The 16317-nt window shown below is 47.7% G+C and overlaps 1 protein-coding gene across 4 annotated transcripts in view; it reads left to right on the top strand.

The window, feature by feature from the left end:
• LOC124007230 (disabled homolog 2-interacting protein-like) overlaps window positions 1-16317 on the top strand; it is a 230101-nt gene that overhangs the window by 91529 nt on the left and 122255 nt on the right. For all 4 annotated transcript variants that reach the window (XM_046317642.1, XM_046317641.1, XM_046317640.1 and 1 more), the window contains exon 3: window positions 4117-4235. In XM_046317642.1, coding sequence (XP_046173598.1) covers window positions 4117-4235 — 119 coding nt within the window. The remainder of the gene's footprint in view (window positions 1-4116; window positions 4236-16317) is intronic.

Here is a 16317-nt window from a genome sequence, read left to right as displayed (position 1 = left end):
TCTTTATTCCAGTTTTAGACAAAAGAGATAATCCTGGATATCTCTAGGTGAAAACAAAACAGGAAAACTGAAATCCACTCGTCAGTAGCGAGGAATGACTGGAGACTCGATCACAGACTGCAGGTTGTCTTCGGGAAGGCACCGGCCGTAGCTGACACTGACACCTGCTCACACACAGCATCTGAAGAAGGTAAAACACGACAGGGCGCAACAAGGACACAGAACAGCGAACATCATACAAGGATCCGACAAGGACAGAAGCGGAAAACAGAGGGAGAAATAGGGGCTCTAATCAGAGGGCAAAATAGGGGACAGGTGTGAAAAGAGTAAACGAGGTAGTTAGGAGAATGAGGAACAACTGGGAGCAGGAACGGAACGATAGAGAGAGAGAGCGAGAGAGGGAGAGAGGGAGGGGGAGAGAGAGGGATAGAAAGAGGGAAAGAACCTAATAAGACCAGCAGGGGGAAACGAACAGAAGGGGAAGCACAAGGACAAGACATGACAATATAAGACAAAACATGACATTCGCCGCTTTTCTCTTATTGAATTCAACTGTGACGTCTGTCTTTGCCACCGTGGATCAGCCACCACTTCCCAAAAGCAAGTGGCGATTGGCATGTTCGGCTGCTTGTCGTGCGTACAGTTATAGGCCCTAAAGCGTAGGCTTACGCACTAACGGCAGATAGCCTAAGGTAATGAACGGACAACCTCAATGTATCCGCACAATGTATTTGTCTTCTCTTTATTTCATCCCGCCCGCCCCGCAGATATAACGGCGGGGGGCGGCAGATTATAAATCAGCCCGCGCATCGCTCGTGTGTATGTGTGTGTCTTGGTCTGTGTGTGTGTGCCTGTGTACTGAACGTGCGCGCGCGCGTGTGTGTCTGAAATTGCCATGCAAGCTTTCTGAGGCTCCCAGGGGATCAAACAACCTGTGACAACATACCACACACACTCTATCTCGCTCTTTACCGGAGGAGGCTGGTGGGGGGTATCTATAGGAGGACGGGCTCATTGTAAGGGCTGAAATGGAATGAATGGAACGGAGGCAGGTAGCCTAGCGGCTAAGAGCGTTGTCGATGTGCCCTTGAGCAAGGCACTTAACCCTAATTGCTCCTGTAAGTCGCACTGGATAAGAGTGCCTGCTCAATGACTAACGTGTAGATGTAAGTCAAACGTGGTTTTCACATGTTTGATATTTGAAACCGTTCCATTCCAGCCATTACAATGAACATGTATGCCAATAACACCTCCAACCAGCCTCCTCTGCTCTCTACCCCCCCCCCCCCTCTCCATCTCTCTCACTCCTCGTTGGTAAGACAGACATGTGATGTTGTGAATGGCCTGATTGGAGGCTGTAACTAAATAAAAATGCCAACCTCATTACTGTGTCATGCCATAAATACTCAAGGTGAATAGTCTGACTCACTCTACCCTATGATTACCCCATTCCTTATTCAAACACTGCGCGCACACACACACACACACACACACACAGCACACATACACACAAACCAAGGTCTGCTTGTCAGCCAAACCCAGCCGCTCAATAACATGACTGATTTATTTTGGCTAATCCCTCAGCCGGGGAGTCATTGCATGGATGGGAGGAGAGGAGAGGAGGAAAGAAAGAGAGGAGAGGAGAGCATTGGGGCTGTCTAGACCTCCCAGCCATCAGGACTGATGAAGCTTTATTCATTTAGCTAATGGGATTTGAAGAGGCTGGCTGGAGCATACTAGAGAATCAGCTACAGGCTGTGCCTCTGCACCTATATGCGGTTTGGTTAACTTATCCCACATCACTGTGCGTTTCTGTACATAAACACACATTTGACAAGACACAAAGCGTCTGTGGCCGTGTGGCGCTGCCTCACATACCTCATGTAGCCATGTCAACAGCGATTGAACTTTGAGTGCATTGTGTCGTAAGTTCCTGTGTCTGGAGGAGTGACAGCGGATGGTCTTTGTTCCCTATCCAGGGAATGACAATAACACTGTTCTCTGTGATCTGCTGGCCAGGTTCTATCACTATTATTGTGGCTGCAACAGTGCCACGCCACTTGGCCACACGCACACACACACACTCATTCACATTGCAGGTGTTAATTATACTGGTGTGTTATCAGCGGGATGGAGGCCTGTTTATCGTTTGTTTTCTGTCAGCGTCCAGGGTAGGTGCGCTGCAGGCTGTTTGTGTTTGTGCGTGCCTGTGTGTATCTCTGTGTGTGTGTATGAGTGGCATCGTGCCGCTCAGGCGAAGGCAACCGCGTCCTCACGGAGCAGCAATACGTCTCTCGCTCTCTCTCTCTTTGTCTCTTTTCCTACAGTTCTTTCTCTGCCCAACCTCCCCCTCTCCTCCCCTCCCTTCACCTCAGACAGATTGAGGGCACACTAAAGTGACTCCTCTGCTCTCCTCTCTCTCAGTGCGTCTTAATGTCGTTATCATCACTCCCTTCTCAGCTGTGTCAGCTGGAAATCACAAGCTAGGCCTTTTGTCCTCACCAAAAAACTTGCTGTGTTCCTTCTCTACGCCACGTTTCTCTCTCTCTCTCTCTCTCTCTCTCTCTCTCTCTCTCTCTCTCTCTCTCTCTCTCTCTCTCTCTCTCTCTCTCTCTGTCTCTCTCTCTCTCTCTCTCTCTCTCTCTCTCTCTCTCTGTCTCTCTCTCTCTCTCTCTCTCTCTCTGTCTCTCTCTCTCTCTCTCTCTCTCTCTCTCTCTCTCTCTCTCTCTCTCTCTCTCGCTCTCGCTCTCTCTCTCTCTCGCTCTCGCTCTCTCTCTCTCGCTCTCTCTCTCTCGCTCTCTCTCTCTCTCTGGCTCCCACTCTCTCTCTGGCGCTCTCTCTCTCTCTCTCTGGCTCCCACTCTCTCCGTCTCTCTCTCTCTCTCTCTCTGGCTCTCTCTCTCTCTCTCTCTCTCTCTCTCTCTCTCTCTCTCTCTCTCTCTCTCTCTCTCTCTCTCTCTCTCTCTCTCTCTCTCTCTCTCTCTCTCTCTCTCTCTCTCTCTCTCTCGCTCTCTCTCACTCTCTCTCTCTCGCTCTCTCCATCTCTCTCGCTCTCTCTCTCTCTCAATGCCAGCCAACAGTTTCTATGGAAACAGAGAGGTACTTGAGGGAGTCTGACATGGGATGCAGATGTGGTGGAGTAGGATCTTGAGAAAAGTGCAGAGAGAGAACGAGAAAGGGAGAGGGGGATTGGGTGAAAGGGTGGACGGACTGTGAGTGACTGATTAGTAGTGTGTACAAGTGAGAGTGCGAAAATTCCCTTTGAGGGCGTGTGACATCTCTCTAAGGTCTCATATAGCTTCATATCTATAGACAGTTCTCAATCACCAGGCCTGTCTGTCCTTGACTTGACTTTCTAAGCCCATCTATGAGCTATTATCGATCATTTATTCACTGGACAGACATTGCTTTATCAATAGAATTATTCCTGTAACGTTGGACTGATTGGAAACATCTACTCATTCATTTCATGTCATGATCCTGTGTCATTATGTTGTTATTGATGACCTTTCTCTCTCCCTCCCTCCCTCCCTCCCTCCATCCCTCCCTCCCTCCCTCCCTCCCTCTCTCACTCTCTCCCTCTCTCCTCCCTCCCTCCCTCCCTCCCTCTCGCTTTCTCCCTCCCTCCCTCCCTCCCTCCCTCCCTTCCTCCCTCCCTCTCGCTTTCTCTCTCTCTCTCTCTCTCCCCCCTCCCTCCCTCCCTCCCTCTCGCTTTCTCCCTCCCTCCCTCCCTCCCTCCCTCCCTCCCTCCCTCTCGCTTTCTCTCTCTCTCTCTCTCCCTCCCCCTCCCTCCCTCCCTCCCTCCCTCCCTCCTCCCTCTCCCTCCCTCTCTCCATCCCTCCCTCCCTCCCTCCCTCCCTCCCTCCCTCTCTCTCTCTCTCTCTCTCTCTCTCTCTCTCTCTCTCCCCCTCCCTCCCTCCCTCCCTCCCTCCCTCCCTCCCTCTCTCTCCTCCTCTCCCTCCCTCCCTCCCTCCCTCTCTCCTCTCTCTCTCTCTCTCTCTCTCTCCCTCCCTCCCTCCCTCCCTCCCTCCCTCCCTCCCTCCCTCCCTCCCTCCCTCCCTCCCTCCCTCCCTCCCTCCCTCCCTCCCTCCCTCCCCCTCCCTCTCTCTTTCTCCAGGGCTTTCTGAGTCGGAGGCTGAAGGGTTCTATAAAGCGTACTAAGAGCCAGCCCAAACTGGACCGTAACTCCAGCTTCAGGCACATCCTGCCTGGCTTCAGGAGTGTGGACAATGAGAGGTACAGTCGGCCCAGTGGTTGTACATTAAAGCTGTTTTACGCTGTGATTTCACACTGGTATTAGTTTGTGTGTGAGGGCCTGTGTTGATACTGGATCTTTGGTCTGCCTTTGGGGGATTTGTGTGTTTGTTTGTGTGTCCTCGACTGTGTGCTGGCAGAACTGTTTTGTTTGGATGCGTCTTTGACTGATGGCTGGTTACGGAGGTCGCTGTTGACATGCTTGTGTTGTCAGTGAAAACCAGCCGAGCTCTGCTCTCCAATCTGTCATTCCAACTCTCCCTCTCTTTCTCTCCTCCTCCCTTTACTTCGGTTTCTGCTTCGCTCAGTTTTCCTCCCTCCCTTTCCCTCCCTCTCTTTCCCTCCCCCTCTCTCCCTTCCTTCCTCCCTCCCTCCCTCCCTCCTTCCTCCCCGATCCCTCTCGCTCCCTCCCTCTCGCTCTCGCTCTCTCTCTCCCTCTCTCTGTGGGCTGAGGCTGAGTGTGATGGATGTGCTCTCCTCTGCGTGTGTCTTAGTGGTGACACTCTTACCTCTGTGGCCATGCTGCTGCAGCGTAGACTGGACCAATCGAAGCTCAGGGCCCTGGCTCTGTCTGTCTCACAGGTGATTTATGGCTAAATGTCACACATCTTACTCCAGGTTCCCTTTTACCCTTCGCTTGCCATTCACCACCGGTTCTATTACATGTGGCCGGTCCCTTCATGTTGAAATGCCGGCTCCATTCGAACCCTATTGGATATGTGAGCGAGCAAAAGAAAATGTTTCGCGACGAATCTCGGTGGGGAATGAATGTGGATTTCTGAGTCACGCCGGTTCCTCGCCCAGAGCTCATCCGGAGTGATTTTGATAGCTGTTACTCTAAAGGGAAATCTTTAACAAGATCATGTCATTTAGTCACAAGTTCGGAATTAGCCGCTTTGAAGACATTTTTTGCTCTATTCAAACGATCCCAATTAGGTTTCATCCCAGAGAGTCTAAGTTGTGTTTTCACTGCTCATCCTCCTACACTAGCACTTTGTGTTTGACTGTCCCTTTTATCCGTGTCAGATAAAGACTTTTAGCTCTGCTGGCACTTTAAACGATGATTGGGTGGGATCGGAGATGAGGCGATCTGTCTGCCCGGGCTGGGTAATTAGTAGGGATATAAAGGAGCACTGTAATTGTACGTGGAGTTCTTCTGTCTCTCTGCTGCTCTGAGCCTGTCAGAAGGCATGTCCGTGTCTGTGTGTGTGTGTGTGTGTGTGTGTGTGTGTGTGTGTGTGTGTGTGTGTGTGTGTGTGTGTGTGTGTGTGTGTGTGTGTGTGTGTGTGTGTGTGTGTGTGTGTGTGTGTGTGTGTGTGTGTGTGTGTGTGTGTGTGTGTGTGTGTGTGTGTGTGCGTGCGTGCGTGCGTGCGTGCGTGCGTGCGTGCGTGCGTGCGTGTGTGTGTGTGTGTGTGTGCGTGCGTGCGTGTGTGTGTGCGTGTGCGTGTGTGTGTGCGTGTGCTGCTTTGAGCTTGTCAGTAGACTCTGCTATAGCTGGAGACTACCCACCTACTTTTAATGAGCCATTAGAATCAAGAGGTGTCATCATGGAACATTGTGAGTTTTCCGTCAATGTAGAGCAGAGTGGAGTGCTGTTCTGTTCTGTTCTGTTCCTCCCACTGCTTGGACAAATTATACCATGGCTACATGGCTCTATCTCCTTCTCCCTCCCTCCCTCTGTCCCTTTTTCTTTCTTGTTCTCTCTCTCTCTCTGTCTCCCTGTCTCGGACTGTGGGTTTAGTTTCGCTCTGTGTTTTCCTGTGATAAAGCGCTCAGTGCAGAACGCAAATGTCGGACAGGAAATTAGACCGTCCAGGAAGCTCCTTATCTCCCCTACAACGCCACAAACACACATACACACACATCATTATTTTTATACGCACACCCACGTACACACACACGCAAGACTGATAACAGTTTCATTTCTACCATCTAGTATCGAGGGACCCAGGTGACACTTTGATTACATTCCCCTACCAGTACAGTGCAGTGTGTCTATAGTCATTAACTTCCCCCCTGTAGAGTGTGATGTCATGTGAAGGCATTTGATGACACTCCACTGTCTGTCAGCTCAGGAACAGGCTTCCCACAGGGCAGAGTCCCATACACACTGAAACTCACATGGCTCACAGTCACATAGAGTCACATGCAACTGAACCTCCAGAATCATCTGAGGTGGGACGGGGACGGAGGATAGGGGAGTAGGGGGAGGGAGGATGGAAGAGGGAGAACGCACACACCCGTTAACAACACACACGGTCCCATTAAAGCTGAATCTGTCTGTCACTCAGACTGACCTGCAGATGAACAGCAGCTGGACAGCATGAATTATTCAAAACGGCTAATCAGCAACGACCTGGGAATAGTTACAGGGTATTTGGTATTTAATTAGGATCCCCATAAAGCTGTTACTCTTCCTGGGGTCAACACAAACTTGAAACGTGACATAATCCAGAACATTAATAGACCAGAACAGCTAAAGGACAGAACTATATACGGTTTATTACAGCACACACAGCCTACATATCAATACATGCACATAATGTTTAGGTCAAATACGGGAGATGCGTTGTGCCCTCAGGTGTTGCTTCATCTGTTTTATTTTGTAAACAGGTTTGCTGTTTATCTGAGCAATATGCGATGGAACAGGGTTCCATGCAATAATGGCTCTACAGTATATACAGCATTTGGCTTCCCTCCAGGCTTGAGGGCAAACCCCTTACTCTAGACTCAAATTAAAGACATGACCGATAGGAGAACACACACACACACACACACACACACACACACACACACACACACACACACACACACACACACACACACACACACACACACACACACACACACACACACACACACACACACACACACACACACACACACACACACACACACACACACACACACACACACACACACACACACACACACACACACACACACACACACACACACACACACACACACACACACACACCACAGAAGGGTACAATACGGAGCAGATGTATGTATCGGATTATCAAGGAGAAGTGTGGTACAACACAGATACACAGACCAGTCTGTCCATGTTGCAGCCAGATACCCTAGTAATGTTTTATTTACTGTTAACCAGCACTCCTAATGTGTGTGTGTGTGTGTGTGTGTGTGTGTGTGTGTGTGTGTGTGTGTGTGTGTGTGTGTGTGTGTGTGTGTGTGTGTGTGTGTGTGTGTGTGTGTGTGTGTGTGTGTGTGTGTGTGTGTGTGTGTGTGTGTGTGTGTGTGTGTGTGTGTGTGTGTGTGTGTGTGTGTGTGTGTGCGTGAGTCAGGCATTCATGTGTGTCTCATTTGAAGGAGTGGTAAAAGTTTGAATACACATGCCTAATCAGCCCACTAGTGATATAGACTGCTGCAGTCATCAAGATACCATCTCTGTGTCCTCTCTACGGCCCGAGGAGAGCAGTTTTATCAGGTAACACAATGAGTTGAGCTCAGTGGGAGGTCTTTCTAATGGAAGTATAATGACAAAGGTATTGATGGGTCAATTTCTCCAGCCCAGAGGCATTTTATAGCCTCCTATAGCCTGCTGTTTCTGCTGACAGCAGCTACAGATGTAGAAGCTTAATTTGATCACTCTGTTGCAGGAGTACTTCATTTTAAACTTATTGTTAAAAAAGGCCTTGTAAGTTTATAATTTACACTTAGAAATTTCATTTGATTTTCTCTTATGGAAAATGTATAAACCCCCTACAAAAATGTCCATGAATTATAATCCACATAATGATTCACATTTCCTGTTGCTGAAGGATTATTTTCCTGCTGTAGCAAACTGGCTCAAGTGAAGATTCTTTTTCTCACCCATCTTTGTTTAGCCTCTAATTTGATCAGGGAGTCTTATCTACACACAATACCTCATAATGACAAAGTGACAACATGTTTTTAGCAAATCTATTGCAAATGTATTGAAAATTAAATACAGAAACATCCCATTTACATACAGGTCCACAGAACGTTGACCTCTAGGGCACATAACAGAATTAGCCATATAAAGGTCTTTAAAAACAGAATCTCAACTTTGTTGACAAGTGGTTCTGAAAGGTCATGAAATGACCTTCAAGTGATAGTGTCTTTAGAAAGTATTCACACCCCTGATTCAATACTTTGTAGAAGTACCTTTGGCAGTGAGTACAGCTGTGAGTCTTTCTGGGTAAGTCTCTAAGAGCTTTCCACAGCTGGATTGTGAAACATATGCCCATTATACTTTTCAAAATTATTCATGCCCTGTCAAATTGATTGTTGATATTTTCTAGACAACCATTGTCAGGTCTTGCCATAGATTTTCAAGTAGATTGAAGTCGAAACTGTCATTCAGCCACTCAGGAACATTCACTGTGTTCTTGGTAAGCAACTCAAGTGTAGATTTGGTCTTGTGTTTTAGGTTACTTACTGTCCTGCTGAAAGATGAATTATCAAGGAGAAGTGTGGTGGAAAGCAGACTAAACCTGGTTTTCCTCTAGGATTTTGTCTGTGCTTAGCTCCATTCTGTTTATTTTTTATCCTGAAAAACTCCCTCGTCCTTAACGATTACAAGCATACCCATAACATGATGCAGCCTCCACTATGCTTAGTCGTACTCAGTTATGTGTTGGAATTGCCCCAAACATAACACTTTGTATTCAAGACAAAAATTGAATACTTCCTCATTTTTTTCTTTTTATTAGGTTGCTTTGTGGAGTAACTACAATGTTGTTAATCCATCCTCAGTGTTCTCCTATCACATTGTGAAATGCCTGACTGTTTTTCTTCCTCTCCGGTAAGCGAGTTAGGAAGGACACACTATCAGGGGCGGCAGGTAGCCTCGTGGTTAGAATGTTGGGCCAGTAACCGAAAGGTAGCTATATCGAATCCCCGAGCTGACAAGGTAAAAATCTGTTGCTCTGCCCCTGAACAAAGCAGTTAGCCCACTGTTCCAAGGCTGTCATTGTATTGCATAGTTTCAATAATTGCATAGTAAAATAATTGCATAGTAAAATAATTGCATAGTAAAATAAATAAATAAAACGTCTTTGTATTGATACATCATCCAAAGTGTAAATTATAACTTTACTGTGCTCAAAGGGATAGTCAATGCGAATAGTCTGGGTAGTCTGGTTAACTGTTCAGGAGTCTTATGGCTTGGGGGTAGAAGCTGTTAACAAGCCTTTTGAACCTAGACTTGGCACTCCGGTACCGCTTGCCGTACGGTGGCAGAGAGAACAGTCTACGACTAGGGTGGCTGGAGTCTTTGACAGTTTTTAGGGCCTTCCTCTGACACAGCCTGGTATAGAGGTCATACATGTCAGGAAGCTTGGCCCCAGTGATGTACTGGGCCGTACGCACTACACTCTGTAGTGGCTTGCAGTAGGAGGCCAAGCATTTGCCATACCAGGCGGTGATGCAACCAGGATGCTCTCGAAGGTGCCGCTATATAACTTTTTGAGGATCTGAGAATCCATGCCATATCTTTTCAGTCTCCTGGGGGGAATAGGCATTGTCGTTCCCTCTTCACGACTGTCTTGGTGTGTTTGGACCATGATAGTTCGTTGGTGATGTGGACACCAAGGAATTTGAAGCTCTCAACCTGCTCCACTACAGCCCCGTCGATGAGAATGGGGGCATGCTCGGCCCTTGATCACATTGAGGGAGAGGTTGTTATCCTAGCATCACACTGACAGGTCTCTGACCTCCCTATAGGCTGTCTCATCGCTGTTGGTGATCAGGCCACCCACTGTTGTGTCGGCAAACTTACTCATGGTGTTGGAGTCGTGCCATGCAGTCATAGGTAAACAAGGGAGTACAGGAGGGTACTGAGCAAGCACCCCTAAGTGGCCCCCATGTTGAGTATCAGAGTGGCAGATCTGTTGTTACCTACCCTTACCACCTAGGTGCGGCTCGTCAGGAAGTCCAGAATAAGATGGCGCCGAAGAACATGGCTGACGTTTTACATTCTCCCAACCAATTGTGCTATTTTGTATTTTATGGACGTTTTGTGTAACTTATTTTTTTTACTTATTGTGTCCATGATGTTGCTGCTTCTGTTTCTTATGACGGAAAATAACTTCTGGACATCAGAAAAGCGATTACTCACCTCAGTCTGGAAGAAACTTTGTCCTTTAATGAGTCTGTTCACTGGAACAGGCCCAGATCCACGCCATTGGCGTGAAGAAAAGATGCCGGAAAAGAGGCCGCAGATCAGGCACCCTTCTGAGAATCCGGAGGTGAGCGAGTAAACTGCATTGCCTTCCATTCTTCTCGCTAACGTGCAGTCATTGGAAAATAAAATTTATGACCTACAATTAAGATTATCCTACCAACGGGACATTAAAAACTGTAACATCTTATGTTTCACCGAGACGTGGCTGAACGAAGATACGGACAATACAGAGCTAGCGGGATTTTCCATGCACTGGCAGCAAAGAGACGCTACCTCTGGTAAGACGAGGGGTGGGGGTGTGTGTGTTTTTGTCAATAACAGCTGTTGCGCGATGTCTAATAATAAAGAAGTCTCGAGGTATTGCTCGCCTGAGGTAGAGTAGCTTATGATAAGCTGTAGACCACACTAACTACCAAGAGAATTCTCATCTGTATTTTTCAGAGCCGTCTATTTACCACCACAAAACGAAAGCTGGCACTAAGACCGCTCTCAACCAACTAAAATGTGAGCCTATATTCAGTAGTCAATAGTCATCAACGTTGTTCCCGGTTGGGTAACGGGTATACAAAAGAATGTCATAACAAAGGCATAGGCGTCATCTTGACCCAGTTAGCTGCATCAGTGTCATCCTGCAGTCGACTTGGACTGCGTCTGACAAGGCCATAAGCAAAGAAGAAAATGCTCACCCAGAAGCGGCACTCCTAGTGGCCAGGGACTTTAATGCAGGCAAACTTAAATTAGTTTTACCACATTTTTTACCAGCATGTCACATGTGCAACCAGAGGAAAGAAATCCCAGACCAGCTTTACTCCACACACAGAGATGCATACAAAGCTCTCCCGTGCCTTCCATTTGGCAAATCTGACCATAATTCTATCCTCCTGATTCCTGCTTACAAGCAACAACTAGTGACTCACTCAATACGGAAGTGGTCAGATGACGCGGATGCTAAACTACAAGACTGTCTTGCTAGCACAGACTGGAATATCTTCCAGGATTCATCCAATGGCATTGAGGAATATATCACCTCAGTCATCGGCTTCATCAATAAGTGCATCGATGATGTCATCCCCACAGTGACTGTATGTACATATCCCAACCAGAGGCCATGGATTACAGGCAACATCCGCATCGAGCTAAAGTCTAGAGCTGCCTCTTTCAAGGAGCGGGAGACTACGCCAGACGATTAAAATAAATCCCGCTATGCCCTCAGACGAACCATCAAACAAGCAAAGCGTCAATACAGGATTAAGACTGAATCCCACTACACCGGCTCTGACGCTCGTCGGATGTGGCAGAGCTTGAAAACTATTACGGACTACAAAGGGAAACCCGGACACAAGCTGCACAGTGACGCGAGCCTACCAGACAAGCTAAATGCCTTTTATGCTCACGTCGAGGCAAGCAACACTGAAGCATGCACGAGAGCACCAGCTGTTCTGGATGACCGTACAACAGTCTTGATCGGAGCTCATCCAGTTTATTATCCAGTGATTAAACGTTGGCTAAAAGGACGGATGGTAGAGGCGGGTTACCTACTCGGCGTCTGATTCTTAAAAGGCACCCCAACCTACGACCCCTATATTTCTGTCTCTTCTTCATGCGAATGACTGGGATTTGGGCATTTTCCGGTGTCTGAAGTAAATTCTTCGGTCCGACAGAAAGAATTGTTGTCCCGTACGAGGTGAGTGATCACTGTTCTGATATCCAGATGCTATTTTTGGTCATAAGAGATGATGGCAAAAACATTATGAACAAAATAAGTTGGAAATAAATCAAATAAAACACACACAATAGCACAATTGGTTAGGAGTCAGTTAAACGCCAGCCAACTCCTGTCGCACCATAATTATTAAATTCATTTTCCGGAGGCTGGGTCAAAAAAATAACCCAACGTGTGTTGTGTCCAATATTTACCTGGGTTTTTACCACAGCATTTTATTTTAGAGTCTAGAGAATAAGGTCATGTTTTCTCATGTCAACTACCTTCCCCGTGGTATTTTCTCTCTGTTGCATCACGTCAGACAGATATCCAAGTGTTTCTGTGTGTATTACAATCCAACACCATCTCTTCACTTTCTTTGTATCATTAAGCTCAGAACCAGAGGAGCTGCAGTCCTGCCGAGTGTATGTGTGTGTGTGTGTGTGTGTGTGTGTGTGTGTGTGTGTGTGTGTGTGTGTGTGTGTGTGCGTGCGTGTGTGCGTGCGTGCGTGCGTGTGTGCGTGCGTGCGTGCGTGCGTGCGTGCGTGCGCGATTGCTGGGAACACGTCACGCTGTCACACAAACACTAATGAAAAATGCTTATCTCAGTCATGTAATTCCTCCTTATTTTAACACACACACATAAACACACAAGTACACGCAATAACACACACCCTCACCAACTGTGTCATTTTTTCCCCGTCTCCTTAGTCCAATTACCAAATCCGTTTGCATTACCTAATTTCTCTCTCTCTCTCTCTCTCTCTCTCTCTCTCTCTCTCTCTCTCTCTCTCTCTCTCTTTCTCTCCCTCCTTCCCCTCTTCCCACCTGTCCATCTATGTGTAATGTGATTATAGTGTGTGTGTGTGGATTTTTGCAATTGTTATGTGTGTGTGTGTGTGTGTGTGTGTGTGTGTGTGTGTGTGTGTGTGTGTGTGTGCGTGCGTGCGTGCGTGCGTGCGTGCGTGCGTGCGTGCGTGCGTGCGTGCGCGCGCGCTTGTGCGTGTGTGTGTGAGTGTGTGGTGTGCCCGTGTGTTTGTGCTCTTTGTATGCGTGCGTGCCAGGGGCTGGGTCTGGTTCATATTCACCTGTCTGTCGGCAGATGAATCAGACAGCATCTCTCTTTTGATCTCTCTAGGGAACACAAATCACAGTTCAGTTGCGCCTCCGAATGGCCACGGGATGGAGAGGAGTAAGAGTGTGTGTTGGGCTGTGTCTGAGAAGACATGACTCACTGGCCCAGGTGGAACACATGGCTGCTCCTTCGTGACAAATGTTGTTATAAGAAAGGGAAACCTTATATTTTATTACATTTTATTCATAGCCCCCCCCCTCTCTCTCTCTCAATTCAATTTCAATTCCAATTCAATTTAAAGGCTTTATTGGCATGGGAAACATACAGTCTGTTAACATTTCCAAAGCAAGTGAAGTAGATAGTAAACAAAAGTGAAATAACAATCAAAGTGAACAGTAAACATTACACACAAAAGTTCCAAAAGAATAAAGACATCTCAACTTTGTACTCCTGAGTGGCACAGTGGTCTGAGGCACTGCATCTCAGTACAAAAGGGGTCACTACAGTCCCTGTTTTCGAATCCAGGCTGAATCACATCCAGCTGTGATTGGGAGTCCCATAGGGCGGCGCACGATTGTTCCAGTGTCCTTCTGGGTTTGGCCGTGGTAGGTAGTCATTGTAAATAAGAATTTGTTCTTAACTGACTTGCCTAGTTAAATAAAGGTTAAATTTAAGTACAAAAGGGAAAATAAATAAACATAAATATGGGTTATATTGACAATGGTGTTTGTTCTTCACTGGTTTCCCTTTTCTTGTGGCAACAGGTCAAAAATCTGTGTCTCTAATATGGTCATGCATTTGGCAGGAAGTTAGGAAGTGCAGCTCAGTTTCCACCTCATTTTGTGGGCAGTGTGCACATAGCCCGTCTTCTCTTGAGAACAAGGTCTGCCTACGGTGGCCTTTCTGAATAGCAAGGCTATGCTCACCTGGTCTGTACATAGTCAAAGCTTTCTTTAAGTTTGGGTCAGTCACAGTGGTCAGGTATTCCGCCACTGTGTCCTCTCTGTTTAGGGCCAAATAGCATTCTAGTTTGCCCTGTTTTTTTTGTTAATTCTTTCCAATGTGCCAAGTAAATATATTTTTGTTTTCTCATGATTTGGTTGGGTCTAATTGTGTTGCTGTCCTGGGGCACTGTGGGGTCTGTTTGATAACAGAGTCCCAGGACCAGCTTACTTAGGGGACTCTTCTCTAGGATCATAGATGGAGAGGGAGGGAGAGAAAGAGTGAGAGGTGTGGTACGGCAAATGGAAGATGAGGTGGAGAGATGGAACAAGGAAGGGTGGTGAGATGGATATACTGTACAGTATTTTGATAGGAGGAGGTAGAGAGAGGAAGGGAGAGAGAGAGAATGAGAGACGTGTGTAAGGTAATGTGTACACTTACAGTACTACTGTATTATTAACGGGGCACCAGCCAAACGCAATTTCTGTATACAATCAACATTTAATAACACTCATCAACATATTTACAAACATAATGAGGTCATGAAGTAGGAAATAGAATGGAAGATAAGAAGTGAAGACCTTCGAGATCCTGAACAATGAAATGGGGTCACACGCAGTCTGTGGTCAAAAGTCTGTTGTGGCTTCTTGATTGTTCAGGTCGCGTGGAGGAGGACGAAGGAAGAAGACGTCTGTGTGTCCTTTCTTGTCGAGTCCGTTCCTGCTCCCAGCTGTTCCTATTCCCCTAATCATCATTTAGTCTTCCCACACCTGTTCCCGATCCTTTCCCCTGATTAGACTCCCTATTTATTCCTTTGTGATCCGTTCCTGTTCCATCGGTTCCTTGTTTTGTATTCCATGCTGTAATTGCGTTTCGCCCTGTCCTGTCGTGTTTTTGCCGTGATTGTGTATCACCCTGTCCTGTCGTGTTTTGTGCCTTCTTCAGACGCTGCGTGTGAGCAGGTGTCTCAGTTGACTACGGCCTGCGCCACCCGAAGCGACCTGCAGTCTGTGGCCGCTTCTCCAGTTGTTTTCCCTCTACTATCTAGAGGATTTCAGTTATTCGGTTTTGAGCATTAATAAACTCTGTTTCTGTTAAGTCGCGTTTGGGTCCTCCTTCACCTGCATAACAGAAGGAACCGATCAAAGAATGGACCCAGCGACTTCTGACGCTCGTTACACTGCCGTCGAGATCCAAGGAGCCATGCTCGGCAGACACGAGCAGGAATTGTCCGCTGCTCGCCAGGCCGTGGAAAACCTGGCTGCTCAGGTTTCCGACCTCTCTGGACAGTTCCAGAGTCTACGTCTCGTGCCACCTGTTACTTCCTGGCCTGCCGAGCCTCCAGAACCTAGGGTTAATAACCCACCTTGCTACTCCGGGCAGCCCACTGAGTGCCGCTCCTTTCTCACGCAGTGTGAGATTGTGTTCTCTCTCCAACCCAACACATACGCTAGAGAGAGAGCTCGGGTTGCTTACGTCATCTCACTCCTCACTGGCCGGGCTCGAGAATGGGGCACAGCTATCTGGGAGGCAAGGGCTGTTTGCTCTAACGATTTCCAGAACTTTAAAGAGGAGATGATTCGGGTTTTTGACCGTTCAGTTTTTGGTGGGGAGGCTTCTAGGGCCCTGGCTTCCTTATGCCAAGGTGAACGGTCCATAACGGATTATTCCATTGAGTTTCGCACTCTTGCTGCCTCTAGTGAGTGGAACGAGCCGGCGCTGCTCGCTCGTTTTCTGGAGGGACTCCACGCTGTGGTTAAGGATGAGATTCTCTCCGGGAGGTTCCTTCAGATGTGGACTCTTTGATTGCTCTCGCCATCCGCATAGAACGACGGGTAGATCTTCGTCACCGGGCTCGTGGAAGAGAGCTCGCATCAACGGTGTTTCCCTGCTCCGCATCGCAGCCATCTCCCCCTCTGGCTTTGAGACTGAGCCCATGCAGCTGGGAGGGATTCGCATCTCGAATAAGGAGAGGGAACGGAGGATCACCAACCGCCTGTGCCTCTATTGTGGAGTTGCTGGACATTTCGTTAATTCATGTCCAGTAAAGCCAGAGCTCATCTGTAAGCGGAGGGCTACAGGTGAGCGCAACTACTCAAGTCTCTCCATCAAAGTCCTGTACTACTTTGTCGGTCCACCTACGCTGGACCGGTTCGGGCGCTACATGTAGTGC

Source organism: Oncorhynchus gorbuscha, linkage group LG20 (genome assembly GCF_021184085.1).
Source record: "Oncorhynchus gorbuscha isolate QuinsamMale2020 ecotype Even-year linkage group LG20, OgorEven_v1.0, whole genome shotgun sequence".
Classification (NCBI taxonomy): Eukaryota; Metazoa; Chordata; class Actinopteri; order Salmoniformes; family Salmonidae; genus Oncorhynchus; species Oncorhynchus gorbuscha.
This window is presented reverse-complemented; position numbering and strand designations above follow the sequence as displayed.